The sequence below is a fragment of the Xyrauchen texanus genome, chromosome 12, assembly GCF_025860055.1.
Source record: "Xyrauchen texanus isolate HMW12.3.18 chromosome 12, RBS_HiC_50CHRs, whole genome shotgun sequence".
Taxonomy (NCBI): domain Eukaryota; kingdom Metazoa; phylum Chordata; class Actinopteri; order Cypriniformes; family Catostomidae; genus Xyrauchen; species Xyrauchen texanus.
Genome location: NC_068287.1, coordinates 37,928,850 through 37,950,971, shown reverse-complemented (window position 1 = coordinate 37,950,971; position 22,122 = coordinate 37,928,850). Strand labels below are relative to the sequence as shown.

At 41.8% G+C, this 22,122-nt stretch overlaps 1 protein-coding gene across 2 annotated transcripts in view; it reads right to left on the bottom strand.

The window, feature by feature from the left end:
• The window catches only part of LOC127653101 (beta-1,4 N-acetylgalactosaminyltransferase 2-like), a 48,720-nt gene that overhangs the window by 6,389 nt on the left and 20,209 nt on the right, over nucleotides 1–22,122 (bottom strand). For both annotated transcript variants that reach the window (XM_052139622.1, XM_052139623.1), the window contains exons 3-10: nucleotides 13,584–13,712; nucleotides 7,661–7,699; nucleotides 7,173–7,292; nucleotides 6,800–6,903; nucleotides 6,559–6,596; nucleotides 2,275–2,455; nucleotides 2,005–2,091; nucleotides 124–305 (exon numbers count right to left, since the gene is read on the bottom strand). In XM_052139622.1, the coding sequence (XP_051995582.1) occupies nucleotides 124–305; nucleotides 2,005–2,091; nucleotides 2,275–2,455; nucleotides 6,559–6,596; nucleotides 6,800–6,903; nucleotides 7,173–7,292; nucleotides 7,661–7,699; nucleotides 13,584–13,699 (867 nt within the window). In that variant the 5' untranslated portion in view covers nucleotides 13,700–13,712. The remainder of the gene's footprint in view (nucleotides 1–123; nucleotides 306–2,004; nucleotides 2,092–2,274; nucleotides 2,456–6,558; nucleotides 6,597–6,799; nucleotides 6,904–7,172; nucleotides 7,293–7,660; nucleotides 7,700–13,583; nucleotides 13,713–22,122) is intronic.

Sequence of the window (22,122 nt, the reverse complement as noted above, 5' to 3'; positions counted from 1 at the left end):
TATATTACATCATTTGAATCAATGCATTCTTGATTAAAATGCCTTCTTGTAAATTCAAACCCAGAATGTTTCGAAGTGGCACACAAAGTACAAGCAGAAAGCCGTTGATGAAAAAATTTGTACCTTTGCAGGGGGCATGATGTAGTGCTCTATGTTGTTCCCTGAAACACTTTCTGGCTGAACACTGTCATCTGCAATAATGATTTTGATGTTGGGGTACAACTTTCGGATGCTCTTGATGAGTACTTTTAACTCCTTATATCTTAGAAAGGTCTTGGTTGCAATGGTTACACGCGAGTTGATATCTAAATTATGAGAGAGAGAGAGAGAGAGAGAGAGAGAGAGAGAGATGCATTTATACATGATTGACAGACATTTATGACAACAAGCTAATTTGGTTACAATTATATATTTTTATATAATTGTAAAATAATTCTCTTATTTTCTTTGTCTATTTTAAAATTATCTTTTAGTCGTCTTTTAGACACAGAACACAATGGTGTTTGTGCCATTGTTGTATAAATTTTAACAAGGGGACCTCTTAGCGGCCAAGAACATCAAGAATGGCCTGTCCTCTTGTAGGCTTCAATACAAATATTGTTCAGATTCGCTCATATTTAACTGATTTCTTCCATAACACTTTCTGTAGGTTAAATCATTACATCAGTAGGTGGCAATCATTGTGTGTCTACAGTATTATTTGATCATTAATAGTCATTGTATCATTCACTCGTTTACAACTGAAACAAGTTATTATGGACATGTTATATCCTTATTAAAATGTGCATGTCTACAAGGGACTGGTGTTTTAGTGTTTTCTTTTTCACAAATGACAACAAAGTGGCCAATATCAATTTTCCCCCTCCATTTTGTGAACATATGGGCTTGACGTTTATCAAAATATAGAAAGAAGTAAAGCCTAAATAAATGAATTATACGTTTCAGTAACTTAAACAGTGTTGGGAAAGCTATTTGAATTGGCTAATGTATTGCACTGTACACCAAAGAACTACAACAGTATGCTACATATAATTCAATATAATTTTCTATTTTTGAGAAATGGTCTGTAATGCGAGAAAGTGAGAAACCATTGAAAATGTAATAGCATTTAATCTAAGCTCAAGCATGACGTTTATAGTAGAATGCTTAGCTATTTAAGTGCAGTAACCTTCCTGTGCTAATGTGTAAACAGGGCCTGAAGTGAAAATCTCACTGCTGGAGCCATGTCATGCTGTAAGTGGTGGCATTAGAAGAATATCCATGTCTTTATGCTTTTGTGCATTTTATTAGACCATTTGTGGTACTGTCACGATCCCTTGTTGTCTGCCCCGTGTTTTCTGTTTTACTTATCACATTCCATGTCACGTTTTCCTTGTTGTCCGCCCCGTGTTTTCACTAGTCCTTGTCAAAGAAACTACACTTCCCATGTTTCCCGGCCCTCATCACTACCTGCACTGTGTATTGTCCACACCTGTTTGTTATTTTGTCACCATCGTGTCTGTCTATTTAAACCCTGTTGTTCCTCCTCTCATTTGTCGATCGTTGACGTTTCATGTCGTTGTTCATGTCAGTGTATACTCTCATTGTTCATGTGCACTGCTGTTAGTTCGTTCGAGTATTACCCAGCCCTTTGTGGATGTTTGCTGCCTGTACACTCTTGTATATTATCTCGTGTTTTAGATCTTTCTTTTGTTCCTGTGTTTGTGTTATTTTTGACTGCTTGTTAATAAAGAACCGCACTTAGATCCAAACCTCCCGTCTGCCTTCTCCTGCATTCCATACAATCATAACAGGTACCCTGCAATGCCAGCTTGTCCTGACCATTGTAAAGAACAATTTGGCTGCTATTTTCATTTAGGAAGACATGACTCAACAGCCAATTCTTTCTGCCCTTATGTATAATTGATAAGTCTTCTATGGTTTCCCAAATTTGGGGTCCAGTGTGGTCTGTGTCTCACACTTTTCCTTCAGAAAAACTAGGTAACCGTTATGTTGTGGTCTTACCGTTTCCTGGGTCAAACAGAACAGGAATTGAGGGTCTTCTTATCATGATGGGAAACATCACCTTATATTCCTCAAAAGAGAATTGAACTATGGAGAAAAGACATTTAATTGCACATGTCATAGTAATTATATCTTAAACAATTAACTAATTTATTAAACCATTAAATAAGTTTCCCTATAATCAAGGCACTAGTTTGATTGCTGTTGCATGTAATCTTTAAAAAGTAATTTAGGAGAAAACATACAGATATACCCTTAGAAAGCCCTTACCCAGTTCTGATGTTCTTATGTGGTAGATGGTGCTGGTATACATCACTCTTCCCAGAAGATCATTTAGAAGTGAAAGGTTGGAAGATGAGATGCTTAATTCAGTCTGATCCTGTCCATCCACCTGCTCTCCATCTAAAACATCATCCACTGAGAGCACTCCATTCTTCACACTCAGGGACACCTGTGGACGTCATGGTGTTTAATGTAGCTTATATGAACCAAGTTCTGTTGTGTATATTTTAAATACTGACCCAAGTCCATCCATCCATCCATCTTCAACCGCTTATCCGAAGTCGGGTCGCGGGGGCAGCTGCTCCAGCAGGGGGCCCCAAACTTCCCTATCCTGAGCCACATTAACCAACTCTGACTGGGGGACCCCGAGGCGTTCCCAGGCCAGTGTGGAGATGTAATCTCTCCACCTAGTCCTGGGTCTTCCCCAAGGCCTCCTCCCAGCTGGACGTGCCTGAAACACCTCCCTGGTTTGGGCATCCTTACCAGATGCCCAAACCACCTCAACTGACTCCTTTCAACGCAAAGGAGCAGCGGCTCTACTCCGAGCTCCTCACGGATGACTGAGCTCCTCACCCTATCTCTAAGGGAGAAACCCGCCACCCTTCTGAGGAAGCCCATTTCGGCCGCTTGTACTCGCAACCTAGTTCTTTCGGTCATGACCAAACCTTCATGACCATAGGTGAGTGTAGGAACAAAAATTGACCGGTAGATCGAGAGCTTTGCCTTTCGGCTCAGCTCTCTTTTCGTGACAACTGACCCAAGTATAATTTAAATTCCCTAAACTAACTAACTAACGTTGGTCTCCTAGTTTCCCAGCCTGTTACGACACAGGAGTCCACTGTTGGCAGCTTCCTGCCATGCAGTCGATACTCACACAAAACAGAGAACCTTGTATCCTGCTATAACACACTACCTATTTCACCATAATACTCATCTCACAGATATCTAGAGACTTATGCTGCAGATCTCTTTTCAGTAGAGCATCTACCAAACAAAAGAATTAAGAAGCTTTTAAACATTATTGCATACGTAACTCCTTAATACTTAAGCCTATTTCAAAAGTAGAAAATCGCTGTCTAAGTAGATAAAGTAAACAGTTCCTGTCTTTGTTAGTCAAATGTCAATGTATAAAAACAGCTACAAATCCAGTCATATTGCCAGACATACAGCTTTTCTTTTTCTGCTTTCATATTGTAACAGACTCAAGCCTGTATTCAGGCGTTAATACTATTTCACACCGCTAGGGGTGCTAGAGTGCCATAAAGTTTGTATAAAGCTAGGTGTGGCGTAGATTAAGTTAGCATGGCTAGAATTGTAGAAGCATGTTTCACCCAGAGCCATATAGAGAGAGAGTTGTGACAACGGAAGTTCTAAATGCTTGATCGTCACGTGATTCACGTAGACTTCAGATAGTTCCAGGAAGTGCTTTGTCGGGCATTTCAAACTGTTAGAGCAGAGTGACAGAACTGCGATTTCTGGTAATTAGTAGTCAATAAATGCATTTATTTTATATATTTATGTAACACACCGACATATGTATGTAGCATGAGTATGTTGTTACAGCGATGTTGTTTTTTTAAAGATCAAATCAGCTAATATTTGAGGATTAGTGTTCGCTTACCGTTATTTGCCTCAACTTATTTCAGGCTAGGGTTTCTGTTGCCTTTTTATGTTACCTCATGTTCATTGTTTTCACTAATCTCATGGTAACTAATGTCATATTTATGACTTTTCAGATAGTACAGAGACAGGCTGGTGACAGGTGATTTCCAGCTCGCACCGCACAATTGGTCAATGAACTATTAACAGCAGCAGTTACGTAAATGTACAATTTTGTGAAATGAAGTGAAATGTACAGTAAAACAAAATACACATGTTAAAAATACATTCTCTGAAAAACTAAAACTAAATATATTATGCAGTGTTGTTTCTAAAACAAGATAAATCAAATTAATCTTGTTTTAAGGATTATTAGAAATTTTTACAGGAAAACTATACAAAAATGATCAAGAATACAACTTTGTCCTATTATCAAAGGTCTTACGAGAAAAAAAGAAATTGTGATCCAAAGTGAATTTTCTTGATAAACAAATATATGTGTCTGGTAACGTGCATGAAAAATGGCTAGAAATAGTATTTTAGCTTTGTGTAAAGCTGACATTTACACAAGGTTTATTTCTATTTCTTCTGCTCCAAACTTACTTCAAACTTACTTCTCTGTCTGCTTGTATGAATGTAACGCATGATAAAAAAGTGTTTCACCACTGTTCAGATGCACTTTGGATTGCATCATTGATATGTATAAATGTTTTCCATCTGAAAGGACTAAATATTAAATGAAACAAATTACAATAAAATGCAGTAGCTGTAGTGGAATAGTTACTTATATTTAGTATTTTAAATACGTATACCCATTACATGTATTCTGTTACTCCCCAAACCTGTTGCTGGATCTGCTAATCACAGATAAGATACTCGCCAAATTTTCACCTTCTTGCCCTCTTCCAAACAAGGTAGAACTTTGTTTGAAAAGACTGATTGGTTCACCTCGGCAATTCGATTGCATCTTAACTCCTATGTTATTCAAGTTTTCTGTGTTTGCCATAGATGAATGTTAAGTTTTGTGTTAGAATTTTAGTTTATATAAAATCATAGAAAGTATTTGTTGCTGCATTGGTTCTTAATTGGTTTTAAACATATGTTGATGGTAGTTACTCTCCCTAAATACAGGTAGCTGGTGTGTAGTCAAAAGCATACTTGAAACACACAAACCTATTACAGTTCAGATTCAGAACTGAAATCTAAAACCATTTGTATGATCCATTTTTCATAATAACTGTTGCCACCACAACCGCTTGCCAAGACTTTCAAAGATAAAAGATGAGTATAAATAAAACCCTTGAATTAAAGTAAACAAAAAATCTAGCAAAACATGAATTTAAAGGATATAAAATTTTAAAGAATATTCTGTGTGACAGTATTTGTGGCACAATGTTGAATGTCATTTTGTCTCGTCCCTCATTTAAAAAAAATAAAAAATTGAGATTACAGTATCTGCATTAATATTGGGCCAAATGAGGGTGTGCTAGTGAGTACCAGGGCCAGTTGCATTCCCACTGTCACTTTTGGGGTTTCATTGTGCCTCCTTCAGGCTTTCTCGGGGCCAGTGGCATTTGGCCCACCGATGACCCTTGAGCCAAACAAGGCCAACTGTGGTTTGAGGCGTAGTCAATATCAAAAGTGGAGTTTTGACGAACAGGTTCTGTATCCAGTGCACCATAGTACAGATTCAGGAAACATTATAAAATTGTGGGTACATTACATACCATTAAAGGGCACATTGGACAAAGCAATGACCAAAGTAATAACTTTCCATGGTTCAAGATCATGAATAGTGTGCTGGTACATCTAGTGTAGAGACCACTCGGGACACCATATTAATTAGTCAACAATGAGTTGTCAACACTAACTTATCTTGCCATCTAATGTTTACAAATGATATAAACTTGATATGCTAGATAACATGATACCAAAGATTGAGCTTCCCTCTTGCTTATGAACCAGAGCGGGGTGTTAAAGGTGGTTTATAGAGCAATGCTACGGGGCTATTGGCCTGATGGTGGGGACAGAATGATTTTGGTCTCACGGCTCGTGATCTGAGGCTTTTGGTCCCGGCTGGCCAGTTGATAGCCCTGGCTCACACTAGCCCTATAGTGGAAAAGCGGCTAGTGAGGCACTTACAATGGAAGTGAATGGGGGCACTTTCTGGAAGGTTTAAAGGCAGGAATGTGAAGCTCATAAGCACTTACATTCATTCTTCTGTTAAAAATCATCATTTTTGCTGTATTTTTATGGGTTGTGGACATTGTCGTCATGGTAAAATCATCTATAACTTTACACAGAAAAGGCTATTTATTTTTTATTTTTATCATGCTAAAATAATGTTAACATGCATATAGGCTATAATTTTGAAACGGTAGGTAATTTATCTTTATGCCTTGTAAAGTCCATTGTAAGTGCCTCACTGTAACCAGACTTCTTTTTAAAGAAAAGGAGGGACAAGTCAAAATAATGCTTTCAGGTAGTCAGTATTATGCCACAAATGTTGTCCATTGAGCTTAACTTGTATTGAATCTGGAATATTCCTTTTAAAACTTTACAATAAACAATTTAATGGTGAAAATGGTATTGTAAAGTAAATGCATAGCCTATATATAGTGCATAAATTTTTTTTTTTGTAAAAGCAAAGGGTTGTGTTTGCTGTAAACCAACCTTGTACAACTTCCTCTTTTGTGTTTGAAGTGCAAGACCTGAAACAATGATATTTAAAAAATATTATTTTCATAATCAATGGGGGGGGGAAAAAATCTAAAACCGAGTTTTTAAAGTGGTAAATGAAGGAACTGTTCAGAAGTGGTACATGAAGTATCTGTTCAGAACCACATATGGTGAAGCTACAGTCAGTAAAACAACACTTTTAAACAGGATTTACAGAAAGATACAGCATGCTTACCTGGTATCACACTTTTTTTCATAGGAGCTACCGTGAAACCTCTGAATGGGTATTGGAGAGGACAGTTGGGTAGTGCAAGTAGAATATCAGAGTTTGTCCTTGTCCTGTTAAAGATTCATAAATAAATTACCATAATGTTGGAAAAAACTATTTCTGATCAAAAAGGCACATATGGCCCCCTAAAGTAATATGTAATCAAATAATTATTGTTCCTGCACCCCTGGGTACAGTGTGATGTGGTAAGTCTGTCCTCTACCATAGAGCAACTTCATGCTGAAGCATGGCCTAAAAATGTAATGAATGCATTTAAATCATTTTTATAAATGGAACACCATGATGCTGTGCTTCAGAACTGTGAGAAATCAAGTAAAACCTCAGTTTGTGTTGCCTGTACTCCTTTGCTCTGCGTTTGAGGATGTCATCCAGTTTTTCTTGTGGTACAAATTCCCTGGTGCTTGTAGCTTCCTCACAGGAACATGTTGGAAGATTCAAACTGTGTAATGGTACAATGATGAATATTTGAATCAAAGCATAAAAGAAACATGAGAAGATCAGAGGTCTTACATTTATGCATTTGGCAGACACTTTTATCCAAAGCAACTTACAGTGCAATTATTACAGGGACGAGCAACTTGGAGTTAAGTGCCTTGCTCAAGAACACAATGGTGGTGGCTGTGGGGTTCAAACCAGCGACCTTGCTGATTAACCTTGCTGATTAACAGACCTGTGCTTTAGCCACTACGCCACCACCACTATTGTCTTGCAAAGAGATGCTCCGAATATAATCATGGTTTTAATCAAGGAAATTTTATGCAGGCTCAAACTAACATTTAACAAACTGGTTTATTCGCAATTCCTTACCTTGTTTTGTGGAAGACTCTGTCCTGTTTAGGACTGGCACTGCAGAAAAAGTTAAAGTTTTATTATCAATTACTCAATCCCATGTCAGTCCAACCATACACGGATCAGCCACAACTTTAAAACCACCTGCCTAATATTGTGTAGGTTCCCCTTGTGCTCCAAAACAGTGCCAACCTGCATCTCAGTATAGCATTCTGATAATATATTATTCTCACCACAATTGTACAGAGCGGTTATCTGAGTTACTGTAGACTTTGTCCATTTGAAACAGTCTGGCCATTCTTTGACCTCTCATCAACAAGGCATTTCTGCCCCTCACTGGATTTTTTTTGTTTTTTTGTTTTTGGCACCATTCAGAGAAAATTCTAGAAGTGTGTGTGTGTGTGTGAGAGAGAGAGAAAATTCCAGGAGATCAGCAGTTACAGAAATACTCAAACCAGCCTGTCTGGCACCCACAATCATCCATGCAATTATCAATCAGCCAAACGTGTGCCTGCAGTGCATAAAATCATGCATATACGGGTCAGGAGCTTCGGTTAATGTTCACATCAACCATCAGAATGGGGGAAATTGTGATCTCAGTGATTTGGAGCATGACATACAGTTTATAGTGCTGATCTTCTGGGATTTTCACACACACCAGTCTCTAGAAGTTACACTGAATGGTGCCTGAAGCAATGAACATCCAGTGAGCGGCATTTCTGAATGCCTTGTTGATGAGAGAGTGTTCAACAGAGAATGACCAGACATGTTCGTACTGACAGAGTCTTCAGTAATTCATAACCACTCTGTAAAATAGCATATTCTAAGATGCGGGTTGGTGCTGTTTTGGCGGTGTGTGTGTGTGTGTGTGTGTGTGTGACAGAAAATTAGTTACGCAGTATATCCAAGGTCGTTTTCCATACAACGAAAGTTGATGTAGTATGATCTTAGTGTGACAACAGACAGAAATTTAAGTCATTCCCTGATAATCTTCTCTGAAGCTCTCAAATCCCATTTGAAGTCACATTTTTAAATGTGTTGAGATCAGTCAATTGGCACACAAGAATCAATGGCGTTTGCTGTCAGTGATGTCCAAACTGGTGTACTAAAAAGCAGCATTTTGTAACTGAACAGCACAAATTTATTAATTTTTGTCTGTTCCCCACACTGGTTTATGCTGGCTAGTGCTGGTTTGGTGCTCTCTAGCTGGTGGACAAAAATAACCATGTAGCTCAACAGCAAAACTCACCTGGTATGGCTGGTTGACAAGTTATTTTCTGGTATCTGATTAACCTAGGACACTTTGCTGGTTAAAATTGTCAAAAAGCCTTGTTGGAACACCAGCATCCCATGTTGTGGACCAGCATTCAAAACACAACATGTAAGCCAAGTCTATTGAATGGTTTAAGAAAACATTTTTGTGGGTGCTGGGTAGTTCAGCTAGTAAAGATGCTGACTGCCACCCCTGGAGTCACAAGTTTGAATCCAGGGCATGATGAGTGACTCCAGCTAGGTCTCCTAAGTAACCAAATTGGCCTGGTTGCTAGGGAGGGTAGAGTCACACGGGGTAACCTCCTCGTGGTTGCTATAATATGGTTCTCTCTCTCAATGGGGCACGTGGTGAGTTGTGCATGGATGAGGTGAGTCACTTCACCACCACAAGGACTTGGAGTGCATTGGGAATTTTTTGACATATCGAACATAGACCACTTTTTTGGAGCTTGGCAGTAAAGAGCAGCTCAAAAATTCTGCCTATTTGAAACACCAGACTAATCTCTTATACTGCATCCGATTATCCATACTTCCTTACTATATAGTATGTCAAAAACATTATGCCAATGGAGTAGGATGTCTGAATCCAATATATTCATGAAGCAGTGAGAGAGAAATAACCAGATAACCTACTATATCCTGCAAGATTTTGAAGAGCAGATTGTCCGAATTTCGATCCCATAATCCCTTGGGAGCTGAGGCGATGTCATGTTCAAAACCCCTATGCTGTATAAAATGTTACTTTCATGCCATTAAAACTCTTGGTGTAAGACACACACAACCAGTAAAACAGTGTAAATCTGATATTTATACTCAAGTGGCTGTGGACAGCTTGGCGGTTTTGGGGTAAGAAGTGCATGCGTTTTTCACTCAGTATAAACCATATGTCTGCATGAACACAGCATCTGATATGCTGCTTATGTTTTTGTAATTTTTGTAGATATATATCATGCAGATATAGGTCAGTAGCTTCAGTTAATGTTCACATCAAACATCAGAATAGGGGAAAATGTGATCTCAGTGTTTTCGACCGTGGAATGATTGTTAGAGCATTTCTTTAACTGCTGTTCTCCTGGGATTTTCATGATTAACAGACTCTAGAGTTTCCTCAGAATGGTGCTAAAAACAAAAAACATCCAGCGAGCCGGAGTTCTGTGGACAGAAATGTCTTGTTGATGAGAGAGGTCAAGGGAGAATAGCCAGACTGGTTTGAGCAGGGAGAAAGGCTATGGTAACTCAGGTCAACAGAATATACAACACGTCGAATCTTGTGGCGGATGGGCTACCACAGCGGAAGAACACATCAGGCACTTTATTAGGACTGTAATGTTCATAATAAAGTGCTTAATGAGTGTATATATACCAAGATAATTGTTGTTTGGGCTTAAATTGTGAACAAAACCAGAGCATTTCTTTCTTGCATCATATATTCAGGCTAAAAGACAATGCCCATATCCCTGGATAAAGTAGGTCCAAAATCTATTCATAATACTTGCATGCATACCTAAAAGTTTTGCTGGCATAATAAGTGTGGTCTTCATCAAATACAGTACATACTGTGGCAGTATGTGGTTTTGGATACAGATAGTGTGAATTCAACAACAACAAGTCAAAAACTCTTCAGTTGAAATTAGTCTCTGCGTACCTTAAGTCAAATCACTGCCCTCAGTGTCTGAAACTGGAAGTTTTTTTACATTTATGGGCATGTGTGAGCTCCAGTTTCTGGGTGAAATGTCCACAGGGTGAAAGTCAAAAGTCGGTTTTTGCTTGAAATGATGTAATACGCTCAACATGAATGCATATTTTATTAATCATAGGTCCTAACCCAAACCCTAAACCTAACCATCAGTAGCGTAATATGTAATCTTGGAAGGAAAATGCAACCTCCAAATCTCAAGAAGAAACCATCTTTCAAAGGCTGCTCACGAAATGCCCTTAGCGCCACAGGAAAATACGTTGGAATTGATGCAAAGATGTCAGATAACATCCCAGGAGCATACCGGGCGGAGCCCGCCCCCACCTCGGCTACTCAGACCACATCTCTGTTATGTTAATTCCAGCATACAGACCGCTCGTCAGACGCACAAAACCGCTTCAGAAGCAGGTGAAAACCTGGCCAGCAGGAGCCATCTCTGCTCTTCAGGACTGTTTTGAGTGTACTGACTGGCACAGGTTCAGGGACGCTGCAACATATGGCGATTCTACCAACTTGGAGGAATACACAGCATCAGTGACCAGCTACATCAGCAAGTGAATTGATGATGTCACTTTCTCCAAGACCATCACCACACGCTCCAACCAGAAGCCGTGGATGACTGCGGAGGTGCGCACGCTGCTGAGGTCCCGAGACTCCGCCTTCAGAGCAGGCGATAAGGCAGCCCTAAGAACAGCTAGGGCCAAACTGTCACGGGCAATCAGAGAGGCAAAGCGCGCACACAGGGCATCCAAGCGCGCAGGGCATCCAGGCCATCACCAACTACAGGACAACATCAGTTGCCTGTGACAAAGATGCCTCCCTTCCAGATGCGCTGAACGACTTCTACGCTCGGTTTGAAGTGCAGAATGACGTGGTGGCGAGGAAGACCACCCCTCCTCCCAACGACCAGGTGCTCTGTCTTACCACGGCAGATGTGAGGAAAACTCTATGTAGAGTCAACCCACGGAAGGCTGCTGGACCAGACAACATTCCTGGCAGAGTGCTCAGAGGATGTGCAGACCAGCTAGCAGATGTTCTTACCGACATCTTCAACATCTCTCTGAGCAGCGCCGTCGTTCCAACGTGCTTCAAGGCCACCACCATCATCCCCATGCCAAAGAAGTCTTCAGTGTCCTGCCTCAACGACTACCGTCCCGTCGCACTTACACCCATCATCATGAAGTGCTTCGAGAGGCTCGTCATGAGGCACATTAAGACCCAGCTGCCCCCCTCACTAGACCCACTACAGTTTGTGTATCGTCCAAACCGTTCAACGGACGATGCCATCGCCACAACCCTCCATCTGGCCCTCACCCACCTAGACAATAAGGACTCATACGTTCGAATGCTGTTCATAGATTTCAGCTCAGCATTCAACAGAATCATTCCCCAGCACCTGATTGGAAAGCTGAACCTGCTGGGCCTGGACACCTCCCTCTGCAACTGGATCCTGGACTTCCTGACTGGAAGACCTCAGTCAGTCCGGATCGGGAACAGCATCTCCACCACCACCACACTGAGCACTGGGGCCCCCCAGGGCTGTGTGCTCAGTGCACTGCTGTTCACTCTGCTGACTCACGACTGTGCAGCAATGCACAGCTCGAACCACATCGTCAAGTTTGCAGATGACACGACCGTGGTGGGTCTCATCAGCAAGAATGACGAGTCAGCATACAGAGAGGAGGTGCAGCGGCTGACGAACTGGTGTAGAGCCAACAACCTGTCCCTGAATGTCGACAAAACAAAAGAGATGGTTGTTGACTTTAGGAGAGCAAAAGGTGAACACACTCCGCTGAACATCGACGGCTCCTCTGTGGAGATCGTCAAGAGCACCAAATTCCTTGGTGTTCACCTGGCGGAGAACCTCACCTGGTCCCTCAACACCGGCTCTATCACCAAGAAAGCCCAGCAGCGTCTCTACTTTCTTCGAAGGCTGAGGAAAGCACATCTCCCACGCCCCATCTTCACTACATTCTATAGAGGGACTATTGAGAGCATCCTGAGCAGCTGCATCACAGCCTGGTTTGGGACTTGCACCGTTTCGGACCGCAAAGCCCTGCAGAGGATAGTGAGGACAGCTGAGAAGATCATTGGGGTCTCTCTTCCCTCCATCAAAGACATTTACAAAAAACACTGTATCCGCAAAGCAGCCAGCATTGTGGACGACCCCTCACACAAACTCTTTACCCTCCTGCCGTCTGGCAAGAGGTACCGAAGCATTCGGGCCCTCACGGCCAGACTGTGTAACAGCTTCTTCCCCCAAGCCATCAGACTCCTCAATACTCAGAGACTGGTTTGACACACACACACACGTGTCCTGAGTTGCACTTTAATTACTGTCACTTTATAACTGTCTGCTACCTCAATAACTGCTATGTGCATAGAACACTATCTCATAGTATGTTATGTTTACATTTTTAGAAACTGTCATCTTTTTGCACTACTGAGTACTGGTCGGCGCTGCACTGTGTCTATTGTCCTGTTCATTGTCAGTAATTTGTTGTACTGTCCATGTACTTTGCACATGTTTGCACGTGCACTTTATATAGGTATATATAGGTATTTTATATAGGTATTTTATTTCGTTGTGTTGTCTCATGTGGTCCTGTGTTGGTCCTTTGTTGTTTTTATGTAGCACCATGGTCCTGGAGGAACGTTGTCTCGTTTTGCTGTGTACTGTACTAACTGTATATGGTTGAAACGACAATAAAAATCACTTGACTTGACTTGACTTGACTTGACTTGATGGGAGATGACACTTGTCAGTAAATGGGCAGAATAGGGTCAATATCAGTATACCAGAACATTTGGTAGTAACATGTTGAGTTTTCAAATGATCATGTTGGAAACACCATTTTGTTAAACATTTGTTGACTTAAGGTTGAGTAAATAACACTGAATGTGTCTTGTAAATGTCCAGAATTCAAGACAGACTGAGAGAGAAAAAGTGAAAGAGTGACCTAATGCCCTTACCAAAATGTTACTTTGTTCATGACATTCCAGACTCCACGTGGCATTACATAAATCCCCAGTGCAGTCATAGCAAACAAAATCAGGAAATATTTAAGGAAGTGGTGGGTGCTCATCATTATGTTAGATGATCTGAAAGGACAAAGAGTTACACATGTAAGCTCCAGGTTCTTTAATCAGTTTTACAAGCATACGTGTTTTACTGAATCAGTCTTCACCTTCAACATAACAGCATTTACAATAAGTGAACAATGCATAAAGGAAAGTAGGACGACACACACAGCCTAATCAATTTACTCCCCTCAGGCTGTAGAGACAGATCACTTACCTAATCTTACCTTACCTGAATTTGATTTTCTTTTTAATCTTTTATTAACTTTCATTCTATGTTGATATTGTATTGACACTTGTTTTATGTTTGTATGCACTGACAACTTTTACACATGATGTTCCCAACGGAAGAATAAAGTTCCCCTTCTGTCACTCACTCGATGTTGTGTCGATGTAGTGACACTAGGGGTCACTCTTGAGAGCCAGAACCTGTACAAGGTCAGGGAGAATGAGGAACCAGTCACCCTCGTGGCCCCATATTTGCCCACCCAGACTTGGTTCTTAGACCTCACACTCCTCACAACAGCACCTACCTGGCAGATTCCCCTGAGAAAGGACCTTTTTTCTCAGGGTCGGGGCACCATCTGGCATCTGTGCCCAAACCCTGGAACCTTCATGCAGAAGATCTAAGTGTACCACCAGCAGTCATAGACATGATCACTCAAGCCAGAGCTCTCTCTACCAGGCAGCTTTATGCCCTGAAGTGGCGTTTGTTTGTGAATTGGTGTTCTTCCCGAGCCGAAGACCCCCAGAGATGCGCAGTCAGGTCAGTGCTTTTCTTTCTGCTGGAGAGGCTGGAGGGGATCGCTTTATACAGTCTGAGCAGCTCTTTGTCTGCTTTGGTGGACAGCGGAAAGGGAACGATGTCTCCAAACAGAGGCTGGATCGTGGATGCCATTGCTCTGGCATACCAGGCTCAGGCTGTACACGGCCCTTTGAGAATTCTAGCACACTACTAGGAGTGTGGCATCCTAGCTGACATTTAAAGAGAAGTGGGCTGGGCTACACCCAACACCTTTGCAAGATTTTACAATCTCCGGGTTGAGCTGGTTTCATCCCATGTTTTGTGAGGTACAAACAGGTAAAGTTTGGTAATATGGAACAGCTGGCTGGGTATATCACTTGCGTATAGTGCCTTTCCTCTCCCCTGAGGTGAAAACGTGCACTTTTACCCCAGTTGAGTTCACAAAGTCATGGAACATGAATATCCTTCCTCCCTAGCCCTGTGGCTCGCGAATTCGGTAGAGGAGTTCACAACCAGGCACACTACAGGTACTAATATGCCCTGTACTGGGATAGGTGCTCCACAGGTGCTGATTACTACGGTAACCCCCTGTGATGTATTTTCCATGGTACAGTCTCCCTGTCAGCAGACCCGTGTCTCCCTTGGGCAGAGCTCTCAGCTCTCTCGCTGTGTTTGTATAGCCCCCCTTTCGTGGTGGGACCCACCACCGCACCTCTTCCATGTGCAACTCTTGAGCTCACATGACGTATCGCCACATGTTAACCTCCCCTCTGGGCAGGGTGTGACCTCTGTGGGGTCTTTTCCCCTTGAAAGAATAGGAAAGGATAAGAACACCTTCCCCGGCACATACAATAGCATTATCTGGAATAGCTGGACATTGACCAACGTCAAGTGAGTGACAGAAGGGAAACGTCATGATTACTGTCGTAACCTCCATTCCCTGATAGAGGAAACGAGACATCGTGTCCCTCTTGCCACAACACTGTACTAGCCTCTGAAATGGCCGGACCGTGTCTCAGCCCTCAGCACAAAACTTGAATGGAGTGGGCATTCCTCCTTTTATACCCGTATGTCTAGGGGAGTGGCATGCAAATTCCACTCGCAAATTCTCATTTGCCTTTTTTTCAAAGAATGGGAGGTGTTCGGGTCTCTCAAAAGTGACCCCTAGTGTCACTACATCGACACAATGTCTAGTTCCCTCCATCAGGGAATGGAGGCTATGACAGTAACCATGATGTTCTTGAAACTTGAAATTTAAATTAATGGCAGTAACACAGGACCTCTGACAAATACACCAAATAGAAAGTTTGGAACTTCAGCTAAATTCAAAATGTATGTCCTCACTGTGGACTGTAGGCAATTAATTGGCTTCTGTTCAATGATATGGAAATAAACCAAGCCACGAATGAATTCTAAAGCCACTTTTTGTATTGTCTAATCTATGCTTTATTGAATTAGCTGATATTATTATTATTATTATTAAAAATTAATAATTATATGTAATTATTTGCAATTCATTTTATTGGTAACACTTTACAGTACGGTTCCATTATTTTAAAATTAGTTATCAATATTAGTTAAAATGAAATAACAATCAACAATAATTTTACTGCATTTAATAATTTTGGCTTTTTTTTTATTATATAAATATAGTAATACATTTTAAACTAACAATGGACAATTGTATTTGACTAACATAAGCAAAGATTAATAAATGCAGTTAAAATATGCCTAATGCATAAACTAATGTTAACAAATGGAACCTTATTGTAAAGTGTAACCATTTTATTAATTGGCATATCATGTAATAAATTTGATTTAAAACATTTTATTAGTTGTAAGAACTAAAGGTTCATGCAATTTATTTTGAATTTTTAAACAATACTTTAAATTAGGCCTGGTTCCAGATCAAAATCACTAAAGGTGCTTCTGAAAACATTGGTGGTGCTTTGCATACAACAAAGTGGTAGCTCATTCAAATCATCACTTGATCACATGATCTGCTTCAAACGGTAGCTGCTCTTTAATTTCTTTCATAGGTTCAATGCCATAAACTTTGCAAATCAAATGTTTTAAACTAGTTTTTCTGAGGTGCTCATTGTAGCAGCCTAGTAACCTTTAAACAAAACTTTGTTACTGGTGAACAGATAAAAATCTGCACACCTGTCTCACAAGAGTTGCCTAAAGTACGTCAACCAGTCCGAATTGATTTTCTTGCCAGTTGTGCTGCAATATGTATCAATGAGCATTCTATGTGCATGCTGTATAAGACTAATTTAACCCTGAGCATTGAGAAAATGTAAATCTCCTTGAAACTTCCTTGTCTTAATTTTAAAGTATAAAGTTTTACAAATATAGCAATTACAACATACAGGAGAGCAAAATAAATGATCAAACACCTTTAAATTAAACCCATATCCATGACAATTTATCTTTTTTTCATTGATATTTCATTTTTAATCACATTTACATGTACAACATTGCTTACATCTTATATTCCCACCACAACCCTCCCCACCACCCTTTATGCCACAATACCTAAATAAATAAATACATCCTATTACAGAAATCTAAGAAATACGTAATTAAATCCTTACAAACACACATACATAAATTATGAAAACACAAATGCCCAAATGTTTAGCAGTATTATTCCTTGAAATAGCAAACATTGTAATTACTTCCTCACATATCAATAGGAAGACATTTAAGACCATCAATATACAAAATGACATGGCTCAATTTGGCCCAAAACAGATAAAAAAAAGATCTTATAATTGAATATTTATTTTTTCCAAGCTCAAAAAAAAACATAAGTTCACTATACCATGAGGATATTCTTTAGGTGGATTAAGAGGTAACTTGGGATCACTATGAGGAATAACCCAAAAAATGTCAGTTAATGCATTAGGAGGTAGAGTTATACTGAATGCTTTAGACAATATACAAATTATGGTCCAATAATGTTTTAATACAGTACATGACCAAAACATGTCATGTACTCACAAAGTTAAGGTTAGCAGGAGTTCTGTGACATCTGTCACGTGTATTATTCACTTTAGAATACATTTGGGAAAGTCTTGCTTTGTATATACGGACACGGTGCAGCACTTTAAGCTGCACCACTCCCAAACGGGCGTAAGACGAACTACTATTTACACGATCCAAAGCATCCTGCCATAACTCACCTTTTATACTCCCTCCCAGCTCTCTTTCCCAATCTGCCTTTATTTTGGTTAATGACACATCTTTGAATGTTCTTATGGTTTCCATAATCCTAGATAAGACCTTTTAGTACAGGCACTACATCTAGAATAATATCTACTCCAGAACGCCATTGCATATTGGGAAAATGTGAACTTTATTATGAATTAATTGGCGACATTGAAAATAAAAAAAAATAAGGTAGAGCCAATTATGCTTGTGTTCAGTATCCTAATTATGGCCTGTATTTCTGTCAATGTTTAAGTTGAGAGGCTTAATTGCAAGGGCATTTGATTGGATTGATCCAAGATGGCGGCGCGGTAGCACGCAGCGGCCACTCCGGATCCACAATGGTGCTATTTTTGTTAAAAAAGCCCGACTTTTGCAACACATGGACATCGGAGCAACCGGTGTTCGTGTCTACAATCGCCAGACACTACTGAAATATAAGACTCATGCAAAAACCAAGCTGCATGATGACCTGCAGGAGGCGCTACGCGTACTCGGCTTGCTGCGGAGACCAGGCCTCCAGCCCCCGGCGTCGCCTGATGCCGGTGGAGAGGACGTCGTAAGCGGTGTGCGAGAAAGCGGAAGCGCGGAAAGAGGGCGGGGGGTCCATGCTAGGCTAAAAACAAACCCTAGCCGGCCGGCTCTCCCGTCTATCCTGCTCTCAAATGTTTGCTCCCTGGACAATAAACTGGACTATATCCGACTCCAGCAGGCTATGCAGCGTGAGTTTAGAGACTGCTGCGTCTTTGTTTTCACGGAGACGTGGCTCAGCGACAGAGTTCCAGATGCCGCCATTCAGCTAGACAGGCTCGCCTCGTTTCGTGCCGACAGAAATACAGCTCTCTGCGGTAAGACTTGCGGTGGTGGCTTGTGTGTTTACATCAACACGGAATGGTGCAAGAACTCTATGCTAGTCTCTAGTTACTGTTCATCGCTGTTGGAGCTTGTGACTGTTAGATGCAGACCTTTTTATCTACCACGGGAATTCAACACTGTTTGCATAACCGAGTTTACATTCCCCAGCGCTAACGCTAAGGAAGCGCTCTGTGAACTGTATGGGGCTATGAGCGAACTGCAGAACGCTCACCCCGACGGACTGTTTATTGTCGCCGGAGATTTCAAACATGCAAATCTCAAGACAGTGCTCCCTAAATTCCATCAGTATGTGGACTTTGCAACGAGAGGGGCGAACGCGTTTGATCTTGTTTACACAAACATCCCAGGTGCATACCGGGTGGAGCCCCGCCCCCACCTCGGCTACTCAGACCACATCTCTGTTATGTTAATTCCAGCATACAGACCGCTCGTCAGATGCACAAAACCGCTTCAGAAGCAGGTGAAAACCTGGCCAGCAGGAGCCATCTCTGCTCTTCAGGACTGTTTTGAGTGTACTGACTGGCACATGTTCAGGGAGGCTGCAACATATGGCGATTCTACCAACTTGGAGGAATACACAGCATCAGTGACCAGCTACATCAGCAAGTGCATTGATGATGTCACTTTCTCAAGACCATCACCACACGCTCCAACCAGAAGCCGTGGATGACTGCGGAGGTGCGCACGCTGCTGAGGTCCCGAGACTCCGCCTTCAGAGCAGGCGATAAGGCAGCCCTAAGAACAGCTAGGGGCAAACTGTCACGGGCAATCAGAGAGGCAAAGCGTGCACACGCCCAGAGAATCCACAGTCACTTCCAGGACAGCGGTGACACGCGGCGCATGTGGCAGGGCATCCAGGCCATCGCCAACTACAGGACAACATCAGTTGCCTGTGACAAAGATGCCTCCCTTCCAGATGCGCTGAACGACTTCTACGCTCGGTTTGAAGTGCAGAACGACGTGATGGCGAGGAAGTCCACCCCTCCTCCCAACGACCAGGTGCTCTGTCTTACCACGGCAGATGTGAGGAAAACTCTACGTAGAGTCAACCCACGGAAGGCTGCTGGACCAGACAACATTCCTGGCAGAGTGCTCAGAGGATGTGCAGACCAGCTAGCAGATGTTCTTACCGACATCTTCAACATCTCTCGACATCTTGTTCCAACGTGCTTCAAGGCCACCACCATCATCCCCATGCCAAAGAAGTCTTCAGTGTCCTGCCTCAACGACTACCGTCCCGTCGCACTTACACCCATCATCATGAAGTGCTTCGAGAGGCTCGTCATGAGGCAGATTAAGACCCAGCTGCCCCCCTCACTAGACCCACTGCAGTTTGCGTATCGTTCAAACCGTTCAACGGACGATGCCATCACCACAACCCTCCATCTGGCCCTCACCCACCTAGACAATAAGGACTCATACGTTCGAATGCTGTTCATAGATTTCAGCTCAGCATTCAACACAATCATTCCCCAGCACCTGATTGGAAAGCTGAACCTGCTGGGCCTGGACACCTCCCTCTGCAACTGGATCCTGGACTTCCTGACTGGGAGACCTCAGTCAGTCCGGATCGGGAACAGCATCTCCACCACCACCACACTGAGCACTGGGGCCCCCCAGGGCTGTATGCTCAGTCCACTGCTGTTCACTCTGCTGACTCACGACTGTGCAGCAATGCACAGCTTGAATCACATCAACAAGTTCGCCGATGACACGACCGTGGTGGGTCTCATCAGCAAGAACAATGAGTCAGCATACAGAGAGGAGGTGCAGCGGCTGACAAACTGGTGTAGAGCCAACAACCTGTCCCTGAATGTCGACTAAAACAAAAGAGATGGTTGTTGACTTTAGGAGAGCACAAGGTGAACACACTCTGCTGAACATCGACGGCTCCTCTGTGGAGATCGTCAAAAGCACCAAATTCCTTGGCGTTCACTTGGCGGAGAACCTCACCTGGTCCCTCAACACCGGCTCTATCACCAAGAAAGCCCAGCAGCGTCTCTACTTTCTTCGAAGGCTGAGGAAAGCACATCTCCCAACCCCCATCCTCACTACATTCTATAGAGGGACTATTGAGAGCATCCTGAGCAGCTGCATCACTGCCTGGTTTGGGACTTGCACCGTTTCGGACCGCAAAGCCCTGCAGAGGATAGTGAGGACAGCTGAGAAGATCATTGGGGTCTCTCTTCCCTCCATCAAAGACATTTACAAAAAACACTGTATCCGCAAAGCAACCAGCATTGTGGTCGACCCCACACACCCCTCACACAAACTCTTTACCCTCCTCCCGTCTGGCAAGAGGTACCGAAGCATTCGGGCCCTCACGGCCAGACTGTGTAACAGCTTCTTCCCCAAGCCATCAGACTCCTCAATACTCAGAGACTGGTTTGACACACACGTGTCCTGAGTTGCACTTTAATTACTGTCACTTTATAACTGTCTGCTACCTCAATAACTGCTATGTGCATAGAACATTATCTCATAGTATGTTATGTTTACATTTTTAGAAACTGTCATCTTTTTGCACTACTGAGTACTGGTCGGCGCTGCACTGTCTATTGTCCTGTTCATTGTCAGTAATTTGTTGTACTGTCCTGTACTTTTTGCACATGTTTGCACGTGCACTTTATATAGGTAGTTTATACAGGTATTTTATTTCGTTGTGTAGTCTCATGTGGTCCTATGTTGGTCCTTTGTTGTTTTTATGTAGCACCATGGTCCTGGAGGAACGTTGTCTCGTTTTGCTGTGTACTGTACTAACTGTATATGGTTGAAACGACAATAAAAACCACTTGACTTGACTTGACTTAGCATCTATGCATTTGAATAGTTTTGCTGATTGGATTAGGATTGGTAACACTCTAGAGTCTAGGGCGGGTTCCTAACCTCTATACTTCATTTGCATGCTTTGTTTAAGGTCGTCACCTAGGTGATTTGTTTCCATTTCTAAGCACTGACCTCTAAATGTATATAAACTACAACGTAAAGTTCCCTTGGTCAGAATTGATGACTGCAGCTACCGACAGCTGGTGTTCTCAATAAAGAATCCTGCTGAAGATACAACCAGGTCTCCTGGTCTTCGCTGCTGTTTCCAACAGTAGCCTCTGTGAGGTATCTAGGTTATGTTCCGAGATCTAGTGATTCTTTGTACTTGATTCTTCATGGAGAATTGGAGCTAGTTTGGATGATTTTTTTTTTTATTAAACTCAATTGGGTAACCATCAGGTCCGGGGGCTTTGCCATATTACATTGACATAATTGATCAGATAATCTCTTCTAACTGCAAGGGGTTATCAGACTGCTCTCTATGGTGTTCCGTAAATTTTGGTAAGTGAAGAATTCTATAGAAATAAAACATGGGTGCCAAGTTTTTAGGTAACTCTGATTAATGCAATTCTGAATAGCAGTACTTTTAAATGTCAATTTCCATGGTGTCAGTTGTAAAATCCTGGGAACTATTTTTAACTGAATACATGTAACGGGATTACGTTTTAAAATACTAAATATAAGTAACTGTATTCCACTACAGATACAATTTAAATAATTGGTAATTAGAAAACAGTTACATTCAAAAAGTATTTTTATTACTGAAGAGAT